General features: G+C 40.5%; 1 protein-coding gene across 1 annotated transcript in view; it reads right to left on the reverse strand.

Moving 5' to 3' along the window:
* Positions 1 to 17,984: 17,984 nt before the first annotated feature.
* MET (MET proto-oncogene, receptor tyrosine kinase) overlaps positions 17,985 to 27,872 on the reverse strand; it is a 188,510-nt gene continuing 178,622 nt past the window's right edge. Inside the window, exons 19-21 of the mRNA XM_082254068.1 lie at positions 27,234 to 27,399; positions 21,169 to 21,305; positions 17,985 to 19,407 (exon numbers count right to left, since the gene is read on the reverse strand). Coding sequence (XP_082110194.1) covers positions 19,197 to 19,407; positions 21,169 to 21,305; positions 27,234 to 27,399 — 514 coding nt within the window. The 3' untranslated portion in view covers positions 17,985 to 19,196. The remainder of the gene's footprint in view (positions 19,408 to 21,168; positions 21,306 to 27,233; positions 27,400 to 27,872) is intronic.

Raw genomic sequence — 27,872 nt, forward strand, 5'->3', positions numbered from 1 at the left:
ACCCCCAAAAGTGTCAAAAATGTCAGTCAAGGGTCCGATCTGTCCGCCGCAATGTCGCAGTCCTACAAAAAAAATCGCAGATCGCCGCCATTACTCGTTAAAAAAAACACACCAAAAATGACAGAAATCTTTCCCTTAGTTAGTAAACGCAATAACGTTTGCGCAAACCATTTAAAATACGCTTATTGCGATTTTTTTTTACCAAAAATATGTAGCAGAAAACAAATTGGCCTGAAATGTTAAAAAAATTTTGATTTTTACATTTTTTTGGGGGGAATTTCATATAAAAAAATTTGAAAAATATTGTTATTTTTTTCAAAATTGTCGCATTTTTTTATTAATATCGCAAAAAGTAAAAATTGCACAGGTGATCAAATACCACCAAAAGAAAGCTCTATTTGTAAGGAAAAAAAGGAGGTAAATTTAGTTTGGGTATGGTGTTGCATGACCACGCAATTGTCAGTTAAAGTCGCACAGTGCCGAATCGCAAAAAGTGGCCCAGACGTAAGACAGCAAAATCCTCCGGTGGTAAAGTGGTTAATCTTGCATATAAGTGGAAAGCTAAGTAGGAGTTTCAGCAACTAAAAAGCAAGTAATTATGTAAACATTTTTTTTTTCTTTTTTAAGTTGCGCTATGTGAATGGTAATATGTAACAAACATAAAATAGATGTCATCCCAATCTGGCTGCAAAATGTAAATACATGTGCATTTACTGTATATCAAATGTAAATGAATCTGATATACAGTACTTATAATGCTGTATAAATAATAGATAGCAGAGAAAGATATCTAAAGTAAAATCCTTGGGCATTTGTAAAAGTTGGCCTAGTTCCAGGGTACTGCATGCCTTAAAAATGAAATGTTGAAGTGTGTGTTGGGCATGAGAAGTTCATAGCCCCCGATAAATTCATTGCGCGGTGATAGGGCTTATAATAAGACCCTGACAAGGATCACTCTTCACTTTCCTGAAAAACAGCTGCAGTACAGTCCAAAGAATTGTGACTCCAAGATCTCTCCAGGATGACTTTGATCCAGATTAAGAATACTGACAATGTAATTAACGTAACGTGAGTAATGTGCTTGCTCCTGCCAAACATTGTTAAAGCGAGCTAGAGACCATCATGTGGAACACTCTGCTGAATCACTGAAGCCAACGTGATAAAAGGTCAGTGGAACAAATAAAAGACACTTTCATCAGGGGGAATTGGTGAGGAAGTGCTGGGTTACTGGAGGTTTCAAGCAGACTATTCACACTCATTTTATAAGACTCTTTTAACTTGCCTCTTTCTGCAAGTGGTGAATTGTATAAGTATCTGTTCAGAAAGCCAAAAATGGTGTTAATATGACAAATATGCACTTGTAGATCATTGAGTGTGAGGGTGATTCAGTTATATGCAGGCCATGTCAACATTTTCTTCCTGAAGTTTTAATGACTCAACATTCCTGATATTCCAACAATGAAAATAATGAAATAGTCTATAGTTGGGCTTGTAGAATGCAATCTTCAACATGCATTAAAGTATTCTTCGTATCCAAAAATACTCCATGCCACTACTTAATGACCCTGTATTTGTTTCTTACTGTGTTTTCTTTCTCCTTCTAATATCCTGTCAAGGTGCCAGGAAACCAGACCACACGGGAATGCAGGTAAAATAAAGCAGTTTATTGAAGCAAACATCAATAAATGCACAGCAAGAGTGAGGTAGCGAGATCAGGAACAAGCCGGGGTCAAGTGCAGAAGCAGGTAGTCATCCAAGCCGGGGTCGAGACCGGAAGCGGGTAGTCTGCTGACGCAGAGTCGTCTGCTGATGCTGGGTCGTCTGTCGATGCGGGGTCGAGAGCCAGGAGAGTCGTCAGCCAAGCCAGCTCATACATGGAGGAACACGGAGAACAGAAGTGTGCTAGCAGGGATGCACCTTGGAGCACAAACACAAGGGCAAGGACTGCAACCCATCAGGTGATAGATAAAGTCAGGCGTGCAGCATCATCACTGTGCGACACCCAGGTATCAGGCAAGTGATGATGCAATCAGAGTTTATAAGAGGCAGCAGTCTACATCGCTACTTTGTCATTAAATACTGGGGTTATGGCACCAGATAGTTGCCATAACCCTGGTATTTTTTTACTGAATGTGCGGTCCTCTTTCTCATAAACATGGTCCCAGCAGCAGATTCGCCACAGGATCACCTTTATGGGCAGCGGGAGAGGTGGTGTCCCCTCCTTCCCAGTCCGCTTCCCAGTCCTATTCCCCTCTTACCAGAGTCGTTGGTAGTGGGGAAAACGATCCGGTCCTCTCCCCTTTTAGGCAGGAAGTCAAGTGAGGGAAAGCTGGCCCCCACTTGATTCTATGGCCTTGGAGGACCAGAGAGATGTCATATGTCGCTTCCTCCCAACGGCCTTAAAGGGCCCATTTTTTTCCATGATAAAAAAAATTACTTTTTTTTTTTTTGCTTTTTAGTGTAGATGTGAGATCTGAGATCTAAGGTCTTTTTGACCCCAGATCTCACATTAAAGAGGACCTGTCCTTCTTAGTTCTATTACAAGGGATGTTAAAAAATAAAAGGTAAAATAAATAAGAAAAAAAAAATGAAAAGCGTCCTGTCCCTCCGAGCTCGCGTACAGCAGCGAATGTATATATATATATATATATATATATATGCAGTATCTCACAAAAGTGAGTACACCCCTCACATTTTTGTATATATTTTATTATATCTTTTCATGTGACAACACTGAAGAAATGACACTGTCAGAGAAACAGCCATGCTGCAACTGGCGACTCTGCCAGTACTTCTAATGGCCGCAATGGACTCAGGCCATAGACTCATTGTCAGTGAAATGGCTGTGCTGCAAACTGGCAACTTTGCCAGTACTTCCCATGGCCGCAATGGACTCAGGCCATAGACTAATTCACTGGCCTATAAAAGGGCTCTGCTCAGCCCATCAGATTGCTGGATTGTCTTCAGCTCTTCCTGTTTCCTGTGCATTGCTACTTCCTGGATTCCAGTTTGACCCGGCTTGTTCCTGACCTGTCTGCTCTCTCTCCTGGCTTTGACCCTCGGCTCCGTCTGACCATCCCTGCTCCAGTTTGGCTCTCCCGTTATCTGATCTCGGCTTGGCTCACGGACTTGCTTCCTGTCTACCTGCCCTCCAGTACCTGATCTTGGCTTCTCCACGGACTTGTCTGCTTCTGGCTTTCCTACTATACGTTTGGCTTGCACCTGTTGCAGCTTCCTGTGTTTGACCCCCGGCCGGTCTTACACCTACTGCCTGGTTGTTCCTGGTTCCTCCTTGGACTGTCCGGTGTATTTCTGCCCAGCACTCTGCTAGAGACCGCCTGTCTACCATCTAGACTCTGCCGGCAACCAGTGCTTCTGTGGGTGCTACACCCTCTGTCTCAACCCCAGGGGTGTGCCGCACTCAGCCGCAAGGGGAGCCCTCTCTGCATCTCGGCCTCGGATCAGGTACGTGACAGACACTTTGCTACAATGTAAAGTAGTGAGTATACAGCTTGTATAACAGTGTAAATTTGCTTTTCCCTCAAAATAACTCAACACACAGCCAATAATGTCTAAACTGCTGGCAACAAAAGTGAGTACACCCTTAAACCAAAATGTCCAAATTGGGCCCAATTAGCCATTTTCCCTCCCCGGTGTCATGTGACTCATTAGTGTTACAAGGTGTCAGGTGTGAATGGGGAGCAGGTGTGTTCAATTTGGTTTTATCGCTCTCACTCTCTCATACTAGTCATTGGAAGTTCAACATGACACCTCATGGGAAAGAACTCTCTGAGGATCTGAAAAAAAGAATCGTTGCTCTATATAAAGATGGCCTAGGCCAGTGATTGCGAACCTTGGCACCCCAGATGTTTTGAAACTACATTTCCCATGATGCTCAACTACACAGCAGAGTGCATGAGCATCATGGGAAATGTAGTTCCAAAACATCTGGGGTGCCAGGGTTCGCCATCACTGGCCTAGGCTATAAGAAGGTTGCCAAGACCCTGAAACTGAGTGGCAGCACGGTGGCCAGGACCATACAGAGGTTTTACAGGACAGGTTCCACTCAGAACAGGCCTCACCATGGTCGACCAAAGAAATTGAGTGCGAGTGCTCAGCATTATATCCAGAGGTTGTCTTTGGAAAATAGTGTTATGAGTGCTGCCAGCATTGCTGCAGAGGTTGAAGGGGTGGGGGGTCAGCCTGTCAGTGCTCAGACCATACGCTCCACACTGCATCAAATTGGTCTGCATGACTGTCATCTCAGAGGGAAGCCTCTTCCAAAGATGATGCACAAGAAAGCATGCAAACAGTTTGCTAAAGACAAGCAGACTAAGGATATGGATTATTGGAACCATTGTCCTGTGGTCTGATGAGACCAAAATAAACTTATTTGGTTCAGATGGTGTCAAGCGTGTGTGGCGGCAACCAGGTGAGGAATACAAAGACAAGTGTGTCTTGCCTACAGTCAAGCATGGTGGTGGGAGTGTCATGGCCCGGGGCTGCATGAGGGCTGCCGACACAGGGGAGCTACAGTTCATTGAGAGAACCATGAATGCCAACATGTGCTGTGACAAATACTGAAGCAGAGCATGATCCCCGCCCTTCGGAGACTGGGCCGCAGGGCAGTACTCCAACATGATAACGACTCCAAACACACCTCCAAGACAACCACTGCCTTGCTAAAGAAGCTAAAGGTAAAGGTGATGGACTGGCCAAGCATGTCTCCAGACCTAAACCCTATTGAGCATCTGTTGGGTATCCCCAAACGGAAGGTGGAGGAGCTCAAGGTCTCTAACATCCACTACCTCCATGATGTCATCATGGAGGAGTGAAAGAGGACTCCAGTGGCAACCTGTGAAGCTCTGGTCAACTCCATGCCCAAGAGAGTTTAGGCAGTGCTGGAAAAAAATGGTGGCCACACAAAATATTGACACTTTGGGCCCAATTTGGACATTGTCACTTAGGGGTGTACTCACTTTTGTTGCCAGCGGTTTAGACATTAATAGCTGTGTGTTGAGTTATTTTGAGGGGACAGCAAATTTACACTGTTATACAAGCTGTACACTCACTACTTTACATTGTAGCAAAGTGTAATTTCTTCAGTGTTGTCACATGAAAAGATATTGTTAAATATTTACAAAAATGTGAAATTAATTATTTACATTTTTACTGAATTTACTAAATAAATCTACGTAATTCAGTTTTTACTAATACTTCCCATATGCACATGCGACAAATCCTACAGTTCTACTCTTTAACCTTTCTGCACCACCCACTGTGCTGTTTAACCACTTGCCTACAGTGCACTTTCACCCCCTTCCTGCCCAGGCCAATTTTCAGCGCTGTCACACCTTGAATGACAATTGCGCGGTCATGCTACACTATACCCATATGACATTTTTATCATTTTTTTCACACAAATAGAGCTTTCTTTTGGTGGTATTTAATCACCTCTGGGTTTTTTATTTCTTACAAAAAAAAGAAAAAAGACAGAAAATTTTGAAAAAAAAAAGTTTTTCTTATTTTCTATTTTTTTTAAATAAATAAAATTTTCTCCTTCACTAATGTGCGCTGATGAGGAGGCACTGATGGGCACTGATAGGCTGCACTGATGGGCACTGATGAGGTGGCACTTATGGGCACTGATGAGGTGGCACTTATGGGCACTGATGAGGTGGCATTGATGAGGAGGTACTAATATGCCACGCTGATGGGCACTGATAGGCGGCACTGATGAGCACTGATAGGTGGCACTGATGGGCACTGAGAGGTGGCACTGGTGGGTAGCACTGATGGGCACTGACAGGTAGCACTGATGGACACTGACGGGTGGCACTGATGGGCACTGACAGGTGGCACTGACAAGTACTGATGGGCGGCACTGATGGACACTGATGGGCAGCACCATCAGTGCCCACAATCAGTGCCCATAGTGCTGCCAGTCAGTGCCCATCAGTGCCTAGATGAGCAGGCACTGATGGCCACTGACTGGCAGCACTATGGGCACTAATTGTGGGCACTGATTGTAGGCACTGATGGCGGGCACTGTGGGCACTGATGGTAGGCAGTAATTGGCACTTTATTTACATTTTGGGTAATCAGGGCACTGATGATCACTGTTTACTTGTACTTGTCTCCCCTATGAGGAGGACCCGCTGATCAGCTCTCCTCTTCTACACACTGACAGTGTGAGGCGAGGAGAGCCGAATAACGGCACTTCCTCGTTTACATGTGACTGGCTGTGATTGGACACAGCTGATCACATGGGTAAAGAGTCATGTCATTGACACTTTGCCAAGATCGGGATTGCGCCGTGTCCTAGCAACATGGCGCGGTCACGAACGCCGCTCCGCGCACCCCCGGGGACACGCGAGAGAGGCTGTTCTAGTGCGCTGTCATATGTCGGCGTCCCAGGATAATAGCTACACCGCTCCGCCATCATTTGACGGTGGGTGGGTAGTATGTGGTTAAGGAGCTGTGACTGGCTGTGTAGCCTTTTGAGTCGGTCATACATGGGTTCATGTACCCAAGTTAATCCATCTATGGGTGGGAGTGTCCGAGCCACAGTGAGGCTTGAAGCGCAGCATGTGGTTGTGTATTCAATGGTTTCTTACGTTCACAACTGAAAAACTGTGTGTAAGCCAGGAGAACTCTATCCTATCCATTCAAAAGATGTCAGGAGAGACAGAAGGAGCATACCTTGAAGCCTAATATATTTTGTATCTGGTAAGAGGCCCCATTTGGCTAAAGGTGTGGGAATTGATCACTCCTATTTGCTCCGTCACAAGAGGTTCTCCCTTAATTGGTTTCTGCCTTTTCATATGCCCTTTACACTGCATTTGCTGGTAAGAAGCAAACCTGTGAGGTGGTGGGAAATTGACACATCCTACTTTGGATCACTCTTTGTTTTTTCCAGCACCAGTTCATTTATTGTTTTTCACGTTTATCACATCCAGCACTGTTGGACTTTGAGTTGAACTTTTTGGAGCATTGCTTCACTCCCAATTTTTGGGAATTTGTACCACTTTCACATTATTATATGTATCACTATGATGTAAAGTTTTGATTTAGACATCATGAATAATTCTGTATGATATTTAGGTGGGGTTTTCATCACATTCAATTGTTTACACAACTTCACTAATTAGCGCACCAGACTATTTTTACTTATTTGCATTTAGAATTATTGTATCTTTGGTTGCAGCTCACCTATAATTATCAGCGTACTTTTTCACATTTTCAATCCATCTATCCACTTACAAGCCGCCTGTTGGTGGCTATAGCCGCTCTTAGTAATCACTGTGTTCTGCCGGCCGAGAAAGCTCCCTGCTCCCCCCCCCCCCACTCCAGCAGACCAAAAAAGAGCTGCTGAAAAAATCAAGTCATCTATGGGCTGCTTTACTGTTTTTTTTCTTGCCCCTTTTACTTCTGTTGTTTTCCTGTGTCTAAGGCTACGTTCACGCTTAAGCATAGGCATCTTTGGCTATTTTCTGCAATTTTTTGTACATACTATATGTACACACATTTGCATGTTTTTGGCTTAAGCATTTCTGTTTTATCAAATAGAAAGCCAGTTACCAGAAGGTGGAGATGATTTAGTATGTGCAAAATTGCTTGAAAAATGCACATTTTCAAACAATCCAACTGAAGTCTTTTGGGTCCAAAAAGTGATCATGCCCCAAAGAATCTGCTTTACTTGTTCTGAACATTGAGTGGAAGTGCATCACTCAGATGTGAACAGGCGCAATAGAATACCATGAAAATCTAAATGTAAACCATTAATGTTCTCCTGGAAACACAGGGCAGATTGCTCAGTTGTAAATGGAGGCTTAACCTCTTGCCAACTGCATAACGCATATATGCAATATCAAGAAAAGGGGCTTTTGATGCCCAGTCACAACCTGTCATCTGTCTATATTGGTGTCTTTGATTTGCTGCAAGGATTTCTTTCAGTTATTATGTGTATTATCTGATGCAGTTTGCTTTCTAAAAACTTGCTTTGATATGGAAATTCTAGAAGGTCATAAAATGTATGACTTATTATATCCTACTATTGGCCTAAGTTTATTGCTGGATTGCTATAAACAACGGTGGATTGCCAGGAAATTCAATGAAATAAGACAGTCAAAGGTTTGGAGATAACCACTATAGCCAGTAGCCCTATTACCTAAACAAAATATTTTGGTGGCTATAGCTTCATAACACATTAATGTAGTAGAAGGTTTTTTTACCTTAATGCATTCTATGCTTTGAGGTAAAAAGCCTTCTGTGTGCAGCTCCCTCCCCCCAAAATGCCCCTATGCTTCTCTGAGCCCAATCTCAATTTAGTGCTGTGCCTGAAAGCATCAGTTCTGTTTGCTCTCTCTCTCCTCACAGGGCAGATTGAGCACAGCAGGAGCCATTGTCTCCAGTTGTTGGCAAACAAATCCTGTGAGGAGGGAGCAGGGGGTCGGGGCTGAGGTGTGCTGTCCATGTTTATAGATACAGGCAGCATGGCTCGAGATTGAGCCCCCAGGTGCGGTTTGTTATGCTGGCACCCCAGGAAGAGGAGGAGTCAGTAGCACTGGCAGGGGACCCCAGAAGAGGAGGATTGGGGGCTGTTCTGTGCAAAACCATTGCACAGAGCAAGTAAGATTTGTTTATTATTAAAAACAAATAACCTAACTTTGGGCTGAATGAAAAAAAAAAACACATAGTGTGTACCAGGCTTTATTAGTTAGACTAGATGGTATTTTGGACAATTATGGGCCGATACATTGAAAAAGTGTTGCTAGCATGACTGTCCCAGCAATACGCTATTGACTTTAACAGTTAAACGTGCAGAGGCAGGCCATTTAGATTCAAATTTAAGAATTTTCTGTATAATTATTGAGATTTATACTGCTAATGTAGGAGTTTAATTACCTAAATTGCCCTATTTTTCCCCTGAGGTTTGCTGGCTACTCTGGGACGAATAGGGTATGTATTCTGTGGGACATATTCCGTGCTTTGGTTTTTAAAAATGGCTGGTGGAGTAGTGTAAATTACTTATACCCTTCTAATCTCCTGAGGAAGTGACGTATACAATCCATGAGATGCATCAAGAGGAAACCTGTTTTTCCTTTCCTCTCTATAGTTAATAAGAAAATTAACAAAAAAAAAATATATTAATATTCATGTCCTACTAAATGTTTGATTATGTTTCTAGAATATATGTTTGATCAATGGAAGGAAAACAGATGTAGATGATGTAATAGATGTGTGTCATACTAGCAGACATTTGTACCAGTCTGAGCATTGTAGAATGTGATATTATTTTATGGAATACAAAACAAACTTATTACATTTGCTATTTAAGATTGTTGTGACTTGGTACCTCTAAAATCTTATATTGGCTTAATATAATTATTAGTAAATATGCAAGGGATGTTGATACTCTCTCTATAAAGGCATGATACCCTCCTGATGGTTTTAATATTATAATAATGATGTTAAACATTAATCTACAACCCCATCCTAAACATTGCAAAGCATGGAGATCTTTGTAGGATTTATAAGCAAATAAAAAGCACTTAAAAAGGTAACCAGCAATTTTTTTTTAAGTTATGTAAATAGGAATATAAGGTATTATCCCAATTTTGCTGCAAAAGTGGACATGGGCTTTAAAGTGAACCCGTGACCACACTATGCACACTAAAGTTTCTACATATTTTGAACAAGCAGTAAGAGCACTCTAAAACAAGTCTTCATTCATCTCTGTAGATAAAGAGATTGAGCTTCAAAAACTCAACAGAAGCACTGAAACCTTACTATTTTTACTATTACTTTCTATTGCACCAGAATATTGACAGCCTGCTAACATTCTAATGTAAACAAGCCCTAGGTGATTTTTATCTGTTAAGCTAGGTTCACATTATTGTGGGTCGGGAACGCATGCAAAATCTTTTAATGACACCCCCATGCTTTACAAATGTGGTGTGTTTTTTGTGCAAGCCAAACAGTGCAATTTAAAGAGTCTGAGACTTCTTTCCCTGCTTTTTTGTGGGTAAGGCAGTCCATTGAAATGAATGGGCTTCCTACACGCAGAACACAGCTCGCACAAGTGTGAACCTGGCCTCAGAAACTGAGACCAATCCTTGCATGTACTTTTGGCTCTATTATACATTTACATTTATACATTCGTTAGGTGCTGCAGCAAGAGTGGAATGTCAGATGAGGTTCTCAAACATCATACCCAGCTCTCCTGTGGTTCGACATCCACCACTAAACACTGGTCCAGTCATCATTGCTCACTCTACCTGAGCAGCACAGCTGGACTGCTGCTCCTATCAGAAACCAGCTATATACTGAATAAAATTGGGCTGGTCCAGCAGGAACGAACCAAACTTTGAGCAGTATGTGGCCTCTCTTGTTTGACAGAAATTGATCATTTTCTGCATTCTTATCATTTTAGTGAATTCTTAAGGGAAAGAGGTAATGATTCGTGGAGATATAGTCAGTTTATCCTCACAGTGTTGGAGCATATACTAACTAGGAATGTATTCACCTTTGATGGCTCCCACTACCTCCAGGTATAGGGGGTGGCTATGGGCATTGTTGTGCCCCCACCTATGCCAACCTGTACCTGGGGGGTGGGAGTGGTCTTTATGGATGACAAATATTCTAAATTCTGGAATTCCATACTGCTGTGGCTAAGATATATTGATGATGTCATCCTATTTTGGACAGGCACAGATGGGAAGCTTAAGGTATTCATAGTGGCTCCTGATACTAATTATTTTAATTTAAAATTCACCATGGAATTTGATACACAGGTGATTAAATTCCTGGACATTCAGATCGCAAAGCAGAATAATGGTTTCCTTGACACGTCACTATATCAAAAGGCCACAGGAGGAAATACTCTGCTTCATGCAGAAAGCTTCCATCCAAAACCACTGATATGCAGCATTCCTTTTAGTCAATACCTTTGACTCGGTAGAATATGCTCTAATGAAAGCCATTTTCGAGAAGCTGCTTTAAAAAAGCTTTTAACGAAGTAAAACAATATATAGGTAGGAAGTATTTAAAAAGAAAGAGAAAAAACAATCTGATGTGGTCTGTCTGATCACCTAATTTAATAGACAGCATGGGCAGGTGAAATATATTCATCAAAAACACTGGTACCTTCTCAAAAATGACCCTATTTTGAACAAGTACATCAGAGATTGCCCTGACGTTAATTATCATAGGTCTAAATCAATCAGGGATAGGATCACGAGAAGTAATTTTAAATACTTGCAGGCTTCTGAATCCAATGATGATATCCATGGTTTTCGAAAATGTGTAAAGTGTGAGTTCTGCCCATGGATCTTTGAAAATCAAACATTATATATTCACAATGGTAATCTTCATGCAGTACTTCACTATGTCAACTGCCAAACCATAGGCATTGTATATATATCACGTTTTGCGTTTGTGGAGCCTTTTATATAGGCAAAACAAAATGTCCCTTTTGGCAGAGAATCAAATATCATATATATTATATGTAACCACCAATAAGCTCTCCACACCTATTGGCAGACATATCACCCTTATCCACAAATGGGATACAAGTGGTAGAAAATTTGCTGCATTAGAACAAATTATACCAGACTCTAAGGGTGGAGATTGTGACAAGAGGATTTTTCAGCGTGAAACCAGGTGGATACACCGTTTACATGCAACAGTGCCATCTAGCTTGAATAAAGCGATTAGCTTCAAACCTTTTCACCACTCTGTCACATCCTCACCCCAGAAAGAGATGCTGATGACATAATTTATCTAATATTGAGATACACCTGTTACATGATAAGTGCCATAATAATATGCCATTACTGCTGATGAAATATCCTATTCGTATTTAGACACATGATATATACCTATAATAATTTAAAATAAAGCATGCACTAAGAAAAACAAATAAACTCTGGCTCTATTTATGAATGTGTGTCTTTTACTTGCAAATTAGCTTTATATATTCGTGTTATATGCTTTGTGTACATTCTGGCCTTTTGGGCTCCAGTTTCATAGCGGTGGACAGAGACACTTTGGCCTGTTTGGGTGGGCACCTTTCCCAGAACTCCATCCATCATTTGGGTGGTTGTTGAGCCTCCCCTCTGTATTTCCTCAGTGCTTGTCTCCACCTATTGCACATAGTAAACTTAGGGTCGATTGCCCACTCTCGGGGGCGGGACATTGCGGCCCTTCAGATCGGAATGGATCCTCTGTAAATGCACTATTATCCATGTGCAGTTGCGATTGGGGATCCACAACATTGTGAAGTCATCTTCTGACTGGCCGGATGATCGTGCGGCGTTCGTGGGGGCTTATATAAGCTCCTCCATGTGTGGTCTTGCCTTGCTGGCGGCATAATTTGCCTTAACTTGCGAGGAGACATATAGTAAGAAACCTATGACACTTTGGCTTTATATGCTTATCCCTTTGACGATTGCTGATATTTTATCTTGGGCTAATTCTTTCTTTTTGTGTACCTTATCCCCCAAGTGACTTGCTAATTATTTTAAATAGTGGATATCTCACTGGTAATTAACTCCTTTTGAGGGCTATCTTTAGACCAGACTCTCCTATACTTATGGAGGAAACTATTGGTTTTTGACATCTGTATTGATGTTTTTGTAGATCTTTGAAGAGATATGAATTTATGGCCATACATTGGTTAAATTGATACACATTAAATCTATACTTCTATATATATGTTGTCTCCCTAGATCAGTGAGAAATGATCTGGGATAAAGCTCCCCCTGATGTATGAATATTTATAAAACAGTCTTACACCCCAAAGAAAACCCATGGAGTTATATTAGAAACCACCTAATAAAGAGTATGTATATTCCCTTAGGGGAGTTTTTAGTTCCTTTAGATTATCAACTTACAGGCCATGTACTCATGTATCTACGCTATTTTCAATAGGGCCGTTTGGGCTTGTTTTGGTCCGCATGTCATTAGGTTATTTCAAAGGAGCTGTAACCCCTGTGTCCGCCCCACAGATGTTTTGATGCCTTAGATTTTCTGCCATGTGTTGCTGTAATAGGGCATATTTTGTTTGAGTATTAAGCTAGTAAAATATTTTTCGATCACTATGACAAGAGTAGATATGTTAACATTGAAATTTATTTTTGTCATATTTAGCCGAATATGATACCTAACTTATAGGTCTTGAAGAAGCTACGCAATTAGTGAAATATGCTGACCCTTGGAGGATTGAACAACTTGTACACCACAAGCTTACTTCAACGTCAAATAAGTATCTTGGAAGGTGTTAGATGGTTAAATGTATCATATCCTAGCACTTTTTTTGATGTTTTTATACCGTTCATGTACTTTACAATTTTTTTAAATTTTAAAATGTTGTAAATAAAGTCATTATTTTATGAAATTTGTCCTTGCCTCGCGTGATGCCATTATTAAAGTCCAGAACAAGCAGGGTGTGTCCCTGAAACACCCTTTTTTCCATTTTCTGCTGATCATCATCATCAGTCAATCAGATGCAGCAGTTGATCTGTGTATTCTGACAGCAGCAGATGCCGCTGTCAAAATACAATGTACTAGTGGAGTTTGATTCTCAATCCACTCCCTTCATCAATAACCCTGTATGGCTAGCATCAGTTGGTAACCTGTCTGTCCCTTTGGACCCCTTGGTGCTGCTGCTAGTACTCACTGATTTTGTGGAAGCCCATAGTGTCTGGCTGGAGGGCAGCAGTCAACAGGGCTCTTCCCCTATATAAGCTTACGTACATCAGCCGAAACTGTCCTGCTAAATTCAACAAAATTTGAGCTGGCTGAAAAGAGGCGCAGGGCATTACTGTTTAGGCGTTGATATCTCATAGTATATTATTAGGTTTATCTATTGTACCTTGTGTATGGTACCTTACCTACCCGCATTACTGCCCCCCCACCTTCATCTTCCTTTGGTTTATTGACTGCTTGATTTGATTTTTGCGTGTTCCTTTACTTGCTCATGCTGCTGAACAAGTTTAATGGGCACAACTGTTAAAAAAAACAGGCATATCTGTTATGGTATAGGCAGCCTGACTGCATTACATTGATAAACTAGGAGGGGTTTAGCACAAAGCATCCCTGCCTCTCTAGCTGCTTGTACTGTAAATGTAATTCATTCTCTAGCTGCTAATTCATTATTTTTCCTTTGCTTACTTCTCTCAATATTTGACCTGACCTGAGTTTTTTCAAGCTTATCTAATACCTTAAAGCTGAAATTGAGCCATAACAGTTTGATAACAATTAATGTCCTTTAACAAAGGAACATACAGTATATTCCACATTAATAATTATGCAACCAAAATGAGTGGGTGCTGTAAATTGCCTCCAGCATTGCCCCTGTTTCTTCTTGCTGGGGGCTGCAATTTTGTTGAAGCCCACAGCAGTCACCTCCTTATTGGAAACTCTCCACCTTTCCTTAGTCTCAAAATGTTATGTCACTTTCTGTACTTGAAATATGTTATTTCCAGCCTTGATTGTATGTTTTGGCAAGGTTAGAGGAAAGCCGACTGAAGTTTTACAGTGCTGAAGTCCACAAGCTGCCTAAGAGGGAGAAAGCAGAGAATATCAGGTAGATTGAACACTATCCTTGTAAGTTTAACTCTTTTGTGTTTCCCTGGCAGCTGAGTTTGTCCTGTCACCTCTCCTGTTTTTTTCATTCCTGTTGCTTCCCCCTTCAGCAACAGTAAATCTTTAAGCTGACAGCTGATCGGCCTCTAGTTGCTCTGATTTTGGGCACAGTGACGAGAATAGAGGGCAACTGAGCATGTGCAGAAGAGGGTGAGGCAGTGCATTACTGAATTACAGTAGAGGCATTTATTTTTTATATTTTAATTGCATTACCTGCAAAATGGGCCAGTCAGTGGGCCAATGAGCTAGCGAGACCTACTTTTCCACTTCCACTTTAAGCTTTGATGAAGAGGAAATGTTTTTGCTCCTGAAATATGTTGGCTGTTTTATACTTCCTTGCAGAGGCGGCTCTAGACTTTTTGAGGCCTTAGGCGAAATTCAAGTATGAGGCCCCCCGTGCACGATAAAAAAATAAATAAATAAGCAGGCGATATCAAAATTAACTGTATAAATTGCATATTTTAAGGCAAACATTAATACATCTCAGAACCTCGGTATTCACAGCTCTTAGAATCTTATTTTTGTAATTAAATGATTATACAAAATATCTATACACAAACATTGGGTATGGATAAAAGGTTTGTGGCTGACTACTTATTTTTGTTGGTGTCTCCTAAAAGTAAAAAAACGTTGTCAACAGTGTAGTAAAAGATCACTATAGGGTCAGGATCACAAATGTGTATTCCTGACCCTATAGTGTTAAACTACAATGCAGAGTGAGCAGTGCCCCCAACAATGTAGAGTGACCAGTGCCCCCATCCAATGCAGAGTGGCCAGTGCCCCCATCCAATGCAGAGTGACCAGTGCCCCCATCCAATGCAGAGTGAGCAGTGCCCCTATCCAATGCAGAGTGACCAGTGCCCCCATCCAATGCAGAGTGACCAGTGCCCCCATCCAATGCAGAGTGGCCAGTGCCCCCATCCAATGCAGAGTGACCAGTGCCCCCATCCAATGCAGAGTGACCAGTGCCCCCATCCAATGCAGAGTGACCAGTGCCCCCATCCAATGCAGAGTGACCAGTGCCCCTATCCAATGCAGAGTGACCAGTGCCCCCATCCAATGCAGAGTGACCAGTACCCCCATCCAATGTAGAGTGACCAGTGCCCCCATCAATGCAGAGAGACCGGTGCCCCCAACAATGCAGAGTGACCGGTGCCCCAACAATGCAGAGTGACCAGTGCCCTCATCAATGCAGAGTGACCAGTGCCTCCATCCAATGCAGAGTGACCAGTGCCCCCATCCAATGCAGAGTGACCAGTGCCCCCATCCAATGCAGAGTGACCAGTGCCCCCATCCAATGCAGAGTGACCAGTGCCCCCGTCCAATGCAGAGTGACCAGTGCCCCCGTCCAATGCAGAATGACCAGTGCCCCCATCCAATGCAGAGTGACCAGTGCCCCATCCAATGCAGAGTGACCAGTGCCCCCATCAATGCAGAGTGACCAGTGCCCCCATCAAAATTACAAATATTAGGGCTGCTGCTACAAGCCACTACTGCCTGGGCTGGCCATATAAAGAATAATTGTGGATGGATGAATGGTGGTGGTGGGGTGGTATTCCATTTAGGTCACTCGCTCGGTCTGTCCTTAATTTTTCTCTCTTCTGCTCTTCTCTTCTCCTGGTACCGCAGGCGGGAGAATGCAGGGGAGGGGTTACGTCGCGCCGTGACGTCATCGCTATCCATTGGCCGATTGCAGGAGCAGGAGGTGGAGACTTGCAGCACAGCACGCCCGGTGAAACCGCGATGTGAGTGCGGGGCCCAGGGTTTTTCTGTATACTGGCGCTGGTGCCGCGGCAATGTGGATGCGGCCCCAGGTGGCCAAGGTTACATCCTCATAATATAATCATCATATTATTTACTGGGCAGAAAGGTGGCCGCGAGGCCCCTTTAAGCGCAAGGCCTTAGGCCGCCACCTTGATCGCCTAATTAGAAAGCCGCCTCTGCTTCCTTGTTAATAACAAAACATATAAAAGATTTTGAACTCATAGAATTTTAGTCTTGCACTTCCTTAAGACTTTGTATATGAGATGGATATATTAATGGCATGTATAGAAAGATTTATTAAGCTGCAATTATTTTAATTATAACACTGTGTTCTTCTGTGTTCATTTTCTTTACAGCTGTAACTCAAATGTTCTGGTTTTATCTAATTTTATGTTTTATACTATTTTTTCTTCTACTATTTAGACTGCACACTAATCCATATTATGTTTATTCATTATGCCTATTTATTTTGAGGCAAAAAAGTAAAAAGAAAAAAGAAAAGAAAAAAAATATATATTTTTTATTATCTGCTGTATTATGCATTGATTTTCAAATGCCCATATGGATGTTCTCAATGTGTGTGCCTATTTGTGGTTTTCTGACTCCAGGGCTTTCTATCTAGTGACTGAGACCAAAACTGGGGCTTCTCATTTAAGTGGTTCCTAGTGGTATAACACAGTCAGTTACTGCGCGAAAATGGCAGTTCAATGCAACAGCCACACTTTCCAGTATAATTCAACAACTTTTACACACTTCTTATGCATGACATCAGTAAGAAGGGTATTTTTAAACTTTAATTGTACTTGAAAAATTAAAAAGACACATATTTCACCAACTTTTTCCCTTTACACATCAATGTAACATTGTACATCGCCTTAAAAATAAACATTTATTATAAAAATATAAAACTTTAAATCAACACATCCAGTTACATCCTACACCAAAAAAAAAAAAAAACTGTACAGCTTTAGGTGAAAAAACAAATCCACCGGAACACACATTGTACTTTCAGTCATTGTTTAGATGTAATAAATGTGCTGCTCCAGCGTTCACTTCACTCTTTTGACAGAATCAGGTTTGTAAAGTGTGTAATCAACTGCTCAAGCTTAAACAGTGCAACCAAGCTTGTGTTCTGGAAGTGGCAGTTTCTGAGAAATCAACTTAGGTGAACTGGAAACTGCTTTTCTACTTTGTCTAGAGTGACGGACACTTGGTTTGTTTAAAAGTCTTCAGTTATGATTGACTGCCTATGTTTCCACCATAAATTGGTCCATCTCTTTTCTCCGATATGAAAGTTTTTAGCACAACATTGCATGGTGAGCTTTCCAGTGTAGACCACTCTGCTTTGAGAGTTACATTTGATAAGTACAGTGTAAAATAAAAAAACATACAGTACAATTTTCTCAACAATAATAAACGCAATATACAATCTTAATTTTTATTGGGGCTCATGTACATGAAAGCCATATTTCCACCTGTGTTCTGTTGCAGCTAAACTTAATTCACTGCATTGTTATTGTTGATCAGAGTCATTAAGGAAAGTGCCAGAAACACATATGAGTGTCCACGTTTAACCTTCCTCTAGCATTTCCAGTTTTTACTCCAGTGTACACAGCTTGGACTTTTCCGTAAAGAGTTTAGTGAAACTTGGAGATTTAGATCTGTCAGCTTGCAGTGAGCAGAACTTGGCTCTAGCAGAACACCAATGGTTGAATCGCACCTGTACACAACCCCTTTATTACGTTTGGTCCCTGAGGACATTTGCTTTGTAGACTAATACATGGGCTTCTTCATTCTGTTTTACTTTATAAAAATACTACCTTCTTTAATTTTCACCTCCCAAATAAAAAACACATAAATGTGATGGGGCCGCTGGGTAAGGTACCATGGGCACAGAAGTTGCAATTCTTTCAGGGTCCGGAGGGCATTGTGTTGGAATTATCATACCCTATGCATTGCAAATAATCCTATATGCCCCAGAAGTGACAGCACACTATGGCAGAAAATCTAGGACCCTTTCTGATATGTTCAGATATTCTTCAACTCCTAACACTAGTTTAAGCACGCTCCTTTTAGCTTCAAAACTATCTTTGGTCTTCATAACCCGCCCATACAAACACAGGTACATCACTGTTATATTATATAGCAGTTACTGCCAGTGTGACTGTACTAGATTACCTTGGGACGGTAACCATTATTTGTACTATTATATGAGTTTTGTTAAGTCATCTGCTCCCAATATTCATTTTATTCTCATTACTGCTCTTTTAATCTAGCAGTTCAGCTTCATTCTGATTATATTTTCTTCTCCAGGAACAACGTGTCCTTCATTTACGGTCCACCAATTTTTCCAGTATCTCGCTGAGAATTTTGAACAACTACAGTCAGCAGCTTTCTGCCTAGAAAAAAGTGCTATACCAACATACAGCATAGAGCTCACATTGTTTTGGAGATGTTCTGAGAAGAGCCATTCACTGCCCACCATCAGTAAGGGCCACTTTCTTAGAACTGTGCTAAACACATAGCAACAATAACAATGTTAAACACAAGAAACGAGTAACCGTTTTCCAAACATGTCACTAAAAATGTGTATCATGTACCATCCTTTGTACAGCAGTCTGTAGTCACAATAATGAACAAATGTCTGCTTCTAGTGCAATATAACAAAAGTGAAAGAAATGTCAACTGCGTTGACATGTAACATTGAAGAAGGACTTGGACAAAAAAGATCTTCTTGAAGTTCAAGAGTAAGAGACTCAGTCACATGGGTGGGTAGGAAAAAGTCATGTATCCAGATTGAAATCTGTGTTTTCTTCAGCTGGTAGAAGAGATGGATAGGGGGCAGTACATTTTATATTGACGTATGTTGTGTTGATAAGTACATAATGCTCCCCAATGAATGTTGAAAAAAGAGATGAAATCTTTGAAACCAATTCAGAAAACGTTGGACGTGACTCTGGTTTTGGATGCCAGCATTTCAACATAACTTCAAACCTATTAAAAAAAAAATACAAAGTTAGTAAATCTGTAGTAAACAGACCTATAGTATAAAATACGACACAAATATATTACCATTACTATCAGACACATGATGCATTAGGACAATGCGCAATTATTCTAGTCATCAGAGAAAATGTGCTTCACAAAAACCTCTCACTGGCTGCAAAGTGACATTTTTTTCATTATGTTCACTATGCTTCAGCATGTTCACTTTGCAAATAAATTACAAAAATAGGATTTTTACTTTACATGTTTCGTCTCATTTGCTAAGCGAAACAATTTTTTACTTTGCAACACTTTATACATTTGTCTTGCATATGATTAGGCATCCTTTGCAAAGTACATTTTTACTTAGTTTCACCTCATTCACTACTAAAATTTATTTTATCCTGTGAAAATACTCTACTCCTTTAGCAAATTAACCCCTATGACTATAAAAAATGTCTTATTTACACACCTGTGTTTAACAGACTGACACAAAAGTAAGCAGTACTTTTATTATATTATTTGTATTATTACTGTTATTAGTGATAGTAGGCTTCATTCCAAGTATGCAGTAAGATACCACACAGCATTTTTCAAAAATTGTTTGGGCATTTACTAAAAAAGCTACTAAAATACCACATGCACTGTTTTATGAAGTTTATTTTAAATCAGGGACTTTAAAAACTGTCTGCCTTTTTATTTACTTTTGAGCACTTTTTGGGGTACCCATGCTCATTCACATGGGGGTGCAGGATCTGGGGTCCCCCTTGTTAAAGGGGGCTTCCAGATTTCAATAAGCCCCCTGCCCGCAGACCCCGACAAGGGTTGTGGGGAAGAGGACCTTGTCCCCATCAATACAAGACAAGGTTCCCTGGTGTTGGGGCCCCCATGTTGTGCAATGGTTGTTAAGGATGCCGGCAGCAGACACTTCTTTAAAGTGATTGTAAATGATCACCTTGTAAAACAACCCATTCACTTTGAAATAGAAATGAAAGGCAAAACATCTTTTATAGATAAAATAAAACATTATTTTCCCTTTTTTATAAATGATCACATTCCCCCTGTTCTCAGCTGCATAAGAGCTGGGGGGAGGAAAAGCAAAAGTACACTGTGATTCCCAGTGAATGCCTGTGCAGGGGGAGTGTGTTAGGGCAAGTCTGGTCATTGGAGGAGCACACATTGAGTTCCCTGCATAGCTAGAGAACTGACCACGATGTGCTCTCCTGCTTAGTGTGGTCAGTTATTAATAGGAAAGCAGAGGGACTATCAGGAACACCAGGGATTTCACACAAAGGAAGCAATACAAAGAGAACAGAACACATTTTCATATAAGTACATGGTACAGCAGATACGTATCAGGAAAATAAAATGTTGGGTAACAAACGCTTTACCTATCGCATGCTGGGACCACTGCTTATTTACATCATGCATTTATTTTTTTCCTTTTGTGAATTGACTTAAACTCCTGTTTTATGCAGCATTTATCAAATAAATACCACATAAAGCAATAGTGAATTGACATTTTCAGGATCATATGAGGTATTTGGAAAAACACCTAAATACTGCATGCGATCTGCTTTTGTGAATGGAGCCCAGTATCTTTAATGTTGTGATTAAAGTACTATTAAACAATCTTATTCAGAAAAACATTGTTTTTGCTGTAATATACTCAGGGCAACTAAATGTAAGAAACAAATGAGAACCTTATCTATAAAATCCCAAATAAAATGTATTCATGTATTATGCTTTAAATTCAGATCTGACACTTACAGTGGATCAGGGCAGTATTCAGGTTGTAGTAGTCTTCGTCCTTGTAGTAAATAAATAGTTATATCAAAAGAGTTGACATCAGGATATGGGGGTGCTCCTCTTGTCATTAGCTCCCACAACAGCACACCAAATGACCACTAGAAACAAGTAGACACTTTAGTACTGGCTAACCGCTTGCATGTAAAAAAACATGAAATATAGAAAAAAATATATAAACAATCTTATAGGAAAAAATATTATTAGTCTAGAAAAACTTGGGATATTAAAATAATAAAATAATTTCCTTTATGTTATATACAGTGTGTTCCAGCTACACAATTAGTTGATTGGTTGAAGTCTACCCATGTTTGCTTGTTATTTTGAAGCTTTAGAGCTGTTAAAAGTTATGCAAGTATACTACATGCAAAATACATTCATGGCAGTGCCCAAATAGTTTTAGACCAATAATGTCTCCATTAGGCTGTTCCCATATAACTGAAATATCTACTACCATGGAAGCCTACAGTTTAAGTAAGTACGTCTGAATGCTCAGCTAACATAAGACATAATTACTGAACTGTGTCTTATAGGATCACTTGTAAGGTTGTTGCCTAAACTTATAATGGACACAACTAATAGGGAGCCCAGCTACCGTGTTCTCATCTGTCTGTTAGCATTAATACTTCTATTGGACACAAATATTCAAGTTTTTTTCAGATTTATTCTTGCAGTTTATATTTAAGCTATTTATAAAATAGGGTAAATCCTCACGCAATTTGGGAAAATTTGCAGATGTGTCAAATTTGAAATCATTCTGACTGCGTGTGGACAGTGTTATATGGACCAATTTAAAGGAACGGTAGATCTTTACTTAGGAACACCCATCATACTCTACCCTTACAGTAAGACCACTGTCCCATTGTTGTTTCATTTGTTATTTCCATTCTCATCTAAAAGTGCTGGTATGCTGGCCAGTGAAATTACAGTACATAATAGTAGAGAGAGATGCTTTGTTACCAGCAGGGATCCAGATTTTTAAGTGTATATCTGCTTTTAAGGGTATGTAAAGTAGGAACATGAGTAAAACAGATCAGATTAATAAACCAATATGTAGTATGATTATTTTATCAATTTGCATTCATACTTTAAAAACCTTGTTTCTATGTATAATTGGTAATTTTAGATGTACATGGAGGCAGCCATATTTGCACACACATAGCACTGCTTCCTACTTTGCAGTGCTGGAGAACAGCTCTTCTGTTCTGCTCCTCACAATGCTAAAGATTTGGTTAACGCATTTAAAAAAAACAATCCCTGTGGGGTTCATATTTTATCTCTACAGTTGTTAGGAGAAAAGCAAAACATTACTGAGCTACTGAGAACTCCCTCTAGAAGCTGGTTTGCGAATGTCTATATTTAAAAATGAATTCCAATAATGGATATTTCATATCTATCTTGGACCAATGTAACTATGTATAACTATGTATATACCATACCTGGCTGTTCCTCTTGAGAACTGGAAATCACTGAAGTAGACATCATTAATTCAAGCTGGACCAATATAACTATGTATAAAATACCCACGAAGAAGGAAATTAAAGCGGTAGTATCCCGCTTTTTGACACTTTTACCTACAGGTAAGCCTATAATAAGGCTTACCTGTAGGTACAAATAATATCTCCTAAACAGTGCATGCAGCCGCTCGCGCAAGCGGCGCATGCGCTCTGAAGGTCAGGGGGGACCTTCAATTTATTTGCCGGGAGCTTGCCGGAAAATCCCTCCCGCACGCATGCGCGGGAGTGACGTCATCGCGGCTCCACCCAATCATCGCGCCGGAGCCGTCTCTTCCGGCCAATCACCGCGCCGGAGCCGCTGAACCCGGAAGAGCCGGCGAGGGATCATGGCAGCGCCCGCAGCGATGTCCGGGGGTCCGTGTCGGGGATTCGTTTTAAGGTAAGTTACACATAATGGGCTAGTATGCGATGCATACTAGCTCATTATGCCTTTGTCTTGCAGTTTTTTTTTTTTATATTAGGGTTTACAACCGCTTTAAGTCCTGCACCTGGACATCGCACAAAACCCACATGTAAAAGGTGGAAGCAGCCTCAGCCTAGACTCCATCCAGACCACACACCTGACATGTTTCACCCCACCCACAGGGCTTAGTCATGACTAAACTGCATGATGTGCAGCTCCTGGGACTTCTTTTCCTTCTTCATTGACTTCTATGGAGCTGGGAGGAGCTCTTTCCCTGCCTGCACTCTCAGCGGTTGTTAGCATTTAAGGACCTACTAGAGCCTGAAGTGGCACCCTCAATTTCCTTATAAAATATCCATACCTGGAATTCCTCTTTAATACAATAACAAATTTAGAGCAAGCATTTTAAAATAATGTTATAATAAGGTTAACATAAACACTATAATGTTAATTAAAAATATGTGCACAGTTAAAAGACACTATCATTTTTCTTTTCCTGTAAAGATCCATCCCAACCTATTATGTAGGCAAAAAAAGGAACAATGTTCTGTGTTCTAGAAGTCTATTGTAAAGGCTAAATATAACTGTATTTATGAAATGTAACAATTGATATTTCTTTGTTTTCATGTACTTCCAGGCCCTATGTAATCCCTTAGTAATATTGTATGGCAACATATTGTATTGCACCGACACATTCCTAGACCTCCAGTTTCACTTAATTTAAGAAAGATGTTTTTTTGAAACACGTTTCTCACAGAGGACCTCTCTGGTCCCATGTGAGCATATTAATATGGTAAGCAGATGTTTAATGGAAACCCCATCATAGTTCATAAGTAACCATTATGTAAGTTACAACCTCAAAGATTTGGGTGGTACTGGCTTGGACATTTGGCTTCAAATGCAACTACTAGCTACATGAGTTTTTTTTTTTAGAGAAATTATCACATAATTTACTTATTCAGACTGATGCAATTCTCAAAGGCTATGACAACAATGATTTATTAACTGATCAGTTATCCTTTTTTGTATGCAATGTATCAGAGAAACTATTGCTGCAAACAAGCTGGTTGCTTTAGGCAGCTGAGATACTTTCTCTGTTTCTAGTCACTATTAGGCCTCATGCACACAGCTGTCAAAACCATTTTACAGGCACTTAATTTTTTTCCTGCCCCTAAACACCCCTTTATGTTAGCCTATAGGTTTGATTTATGAAAACTGGAGAGTGCAAAATCTGGTGCAGCTGTGCATGGTAGCCAGTCAGCTTATAATTTCAGTTTGTTCAATTAAGCTTTTACAAAAAAAAAAGCTGCAGCAGATTTTGCACTGTCCATTATTAGCAAATAACCCCTATGTGTCCATGCACACTTAGACTTTAAGATGAATTTAGAGGCAGGTTTATTTAGGGCAGAAATCTGAACGCACCAAAATCTCATTCAGAAGAGGATTGTTTGGTCAGAAAAATTGCCAGATGCACCTAATCATGTGTAAATGCACCTAAATGCTAGGTGCAATTAGCACTTTAGCATTTATTAAGTTCAAAAAATATTATTATTATTCAGTTCAAGTTTTCAATTGTAAAAACGTAGCTTATGGCACATTTCTAAAGGCTGCTTTTCTCCTGTCAGGAGAAAAGTGTTCAGAAGAGTCTAGTGTGCACAAGGCTCTATACAAACCCTGTGTCTCAAGATTTGTTTATTCTTTTATTGTACCAATGCATTATTCCTATAATAGAAAACAACTTTGTGTTTATATGGAACTGCTAATTTTGTAGATGTACTAGCAAGTGTATTTAAAGAGTATATATCCCCCCAAAAGAGTACTTCTTCCGGTCTTGCTGAGTGAGGAGGAAGCTGGAATTTGAATTGCTGCCAGTAGAGAACTTACCTTTGGACCCTTTAGGTATTTGGGACAGAGCTACGTACCCCCCCCCTCGCTGCTTGGCTTCAATGGGTTGTTACCCTATATAATATAGAAAGTGACCCCCCGATATCATCTAGGGTGTTGGATACTTATCCCTATACATATATGAGAATAGATGTGAACCTTGATTGATGTTATACGATCTTTGAACTATTGCTGTGCCTTGGATTCTGTGTCCTGCCGTAATCTACTTATCTACTTATCCCCGAGTCATTAAAAAGGAAATACCGGTCTGTCATGGTCTCTCTGGCCCTGAGGAAGCCATGAGCGAAACGCGTCGGCTTGCTGGGGACCTACATTGACCGCCCTCCATCTGAGACCTACTTTTCATCCTATACAGGCTTTGGTTTTCCCTTTATGGGTTGTATTTCTACCTAATGACTCTAAAGAAATTGATTTTATATGTGTTGTTTGTATGTTAAACGTGCTCAATTGCCCATGTTTTTTAGCCCTAAAATTAATAAAATGTTGAAGTTTTATATACTGGTTTTGGTGTGATCCTTCTCCTCCCACTGGCCCGCAAAGCCCCACTTTTTTCTGTCCTCTTGTTAATGTATGCAACCAGGGGTAAGGGCCTCATCACACTGTAACTCTTTTGTTTCTATGTATTTAAAGAGGCTCTATAGGAAAATTAGGGTAAAAAATTCCACCACTTGCAAGCTGGGTCATCTGCCCTGTCCTGTGGCTTACCATTAGTCCTTCACTAAGATGTGGGACTGTACTGACCAAAATGAGTGAAGTAGGGTTGCGTTGGGGTGTGTGGGGATGGAACAAAGCACCTACTACCTAGATAAAACCAGCATTCCAGGTTTTGTGATTTTAAGGTGCACCGCTACTAGTATGCTTTAGAGCTGAATTATATGCTCCTCTTGGTCCTAATCACCCCTCTCCTTTAATGCCCCTGTTTTTGCAATTTTTGCATTTAGTTTTTTCCATTCTTACTTTTCCATAGCTTTTATGCTGATCATGTAACACATTTGGGCCTAAAGATGAACTCCTATATTTTTAGATAGTTTCACTGGTCCAGCTTAGACCAATGTAACTATGTATATACCATTTCTGGCTGATACCCTGAGATCTGTAAATTGCTGAAGTAGAAACTGCTACTCATGTTATCTTTACTTGCTTCTGGGTCCCAGCCCCTTGGCATTGGCACCAATTTAGAGAATGCTTTGCATTCTCTAAATAAATGCAAATTGCTTTCTGATTGGACCAGGTGAAGAGGCGGGGAGGTGACATCACAAGTAGAGATCACTTGAGTAGCGGTGTCTACTTAAGTGATTTCTAGCTTCCAGGGACATTGGCCAGGTATGGTATATACAGTATATTACCAAAAGTATTGGGACGTCTGCCTTTACACGCACATGAACTTTAATGGCATCCCAGTCTTAGTCCATAGGATTCAATATAGAGTTGACCCACCCTTTGCAGCTATAACAGTTTCAACTCTTCTGGGAAGGCTGTACACAAGGTTTTGGAGTGTGTGTATGGAAATGTTTGACCTTGCACAAAGCAAGGTCCATAAAGACATGGATGAGCGAGTTTGGGGTGGAGAAATTTAACTGGCTTGCAGTTAAATAGAACACCTTTGGGATGCATTAGAGCTGAGACTACGAGCCAGGACTTTTTGTCCACATCAGTGCCTAGCCTTACAAATGCGCTTCTGGAAGAATGGTCAAACATTCCCCTTCCCAGAACAGTTACAGCTGTTATAGCTGCAAAGGGTGGGCCAACTCAATATTGAACCCTATGGACTAAGACTGGGACACAGTTCATGTGCGTGTAAAGGCAAGTGTCCCAATACTTTTGGTAATATAGGGTATATAATATAGTTAAATTGATCCAGGCTGGACCAATATAACTGTATAAAATATCCATACCTGGATATTACTCCCCACCTGTTTTCCTCCAATATTTTTTCATTTATAGCACTTATAAAGCACTTATAGCAGTTTGATTAATTTGATGTATGTATTATTATTATTATTTTCTGCCTGAAGTGTTACACAAGCAAACAATGGTAAAATGATTTGTTTAAAAATGTTTGCCCTGAATATTCTGTTGGTTTATAGTGCATTGCTGCGATAAGAGAGGGAACATATTTGCTATTGTGTGCTGTACATTCAGTGTGCTTTGAAGTTACAATACAGATTAAATAAATATTGAATTATACATAAAACATCATTTACCACATCTGATTTTGTAGTGAACTTTTGCGTCTGAAGGCTTTCAAGTGCCATCCATTTCACAGGTAGTTTTGCTCCAGTTTTATTGTGCACGCTGTAGTATTCCTTGTCGTAAACATCTCTTGCAAGGCCAAAGTCTGCCACTTTGACAGTGAATGTCTCGTCCAGCCTACAAGATAACATAGAATGGTTATGGGGATATAGGTATGACTTAAGAAAAGCCACTGTATGCCACTCTTAAGTCAATCTCTACTTTGCCTTTAATAATATACTTACTTAGAAGATTAAAAACTCTTTCCATTCAAGCATTTAAAAAGAAATACCTATTTGCTACAAAATATATATATATTTTTTTATAACTCATTTTAAGTCAGGTCAGCCAACCTAAAAGCTGATGAAATAAGGGATGGTTCTCACCAGATGTGGTGGGACTACGTTGGGCAGCTATTTCAGCACAGTCCCACCGCATGGACAAGGCAAAATGTGATCGGCTGGCCTGCTGCATTGTGAACACAGGAAGTCAATTGCTTGGCATGAGCACCATCGAACAAAGTGGAGAGGAAGGGCGATTACTTCACAATCTTCACCTTGTCCAATCATAGAACACTTTGCATTCATTGAGAAAATGCAAAGTGTTCCCTA

This window comes from Pelophylax lessonae (genome assembly GCF_965119305.1).
Source record: "Pelophylax lessonae genome assembly, chromosome: 4".
Lineage (NCBI taxonomy): Eukaryota > Metazoa > Chordata > Amphibia > Anura > Ranidae > Pelophylax > Pelophylax lessonae.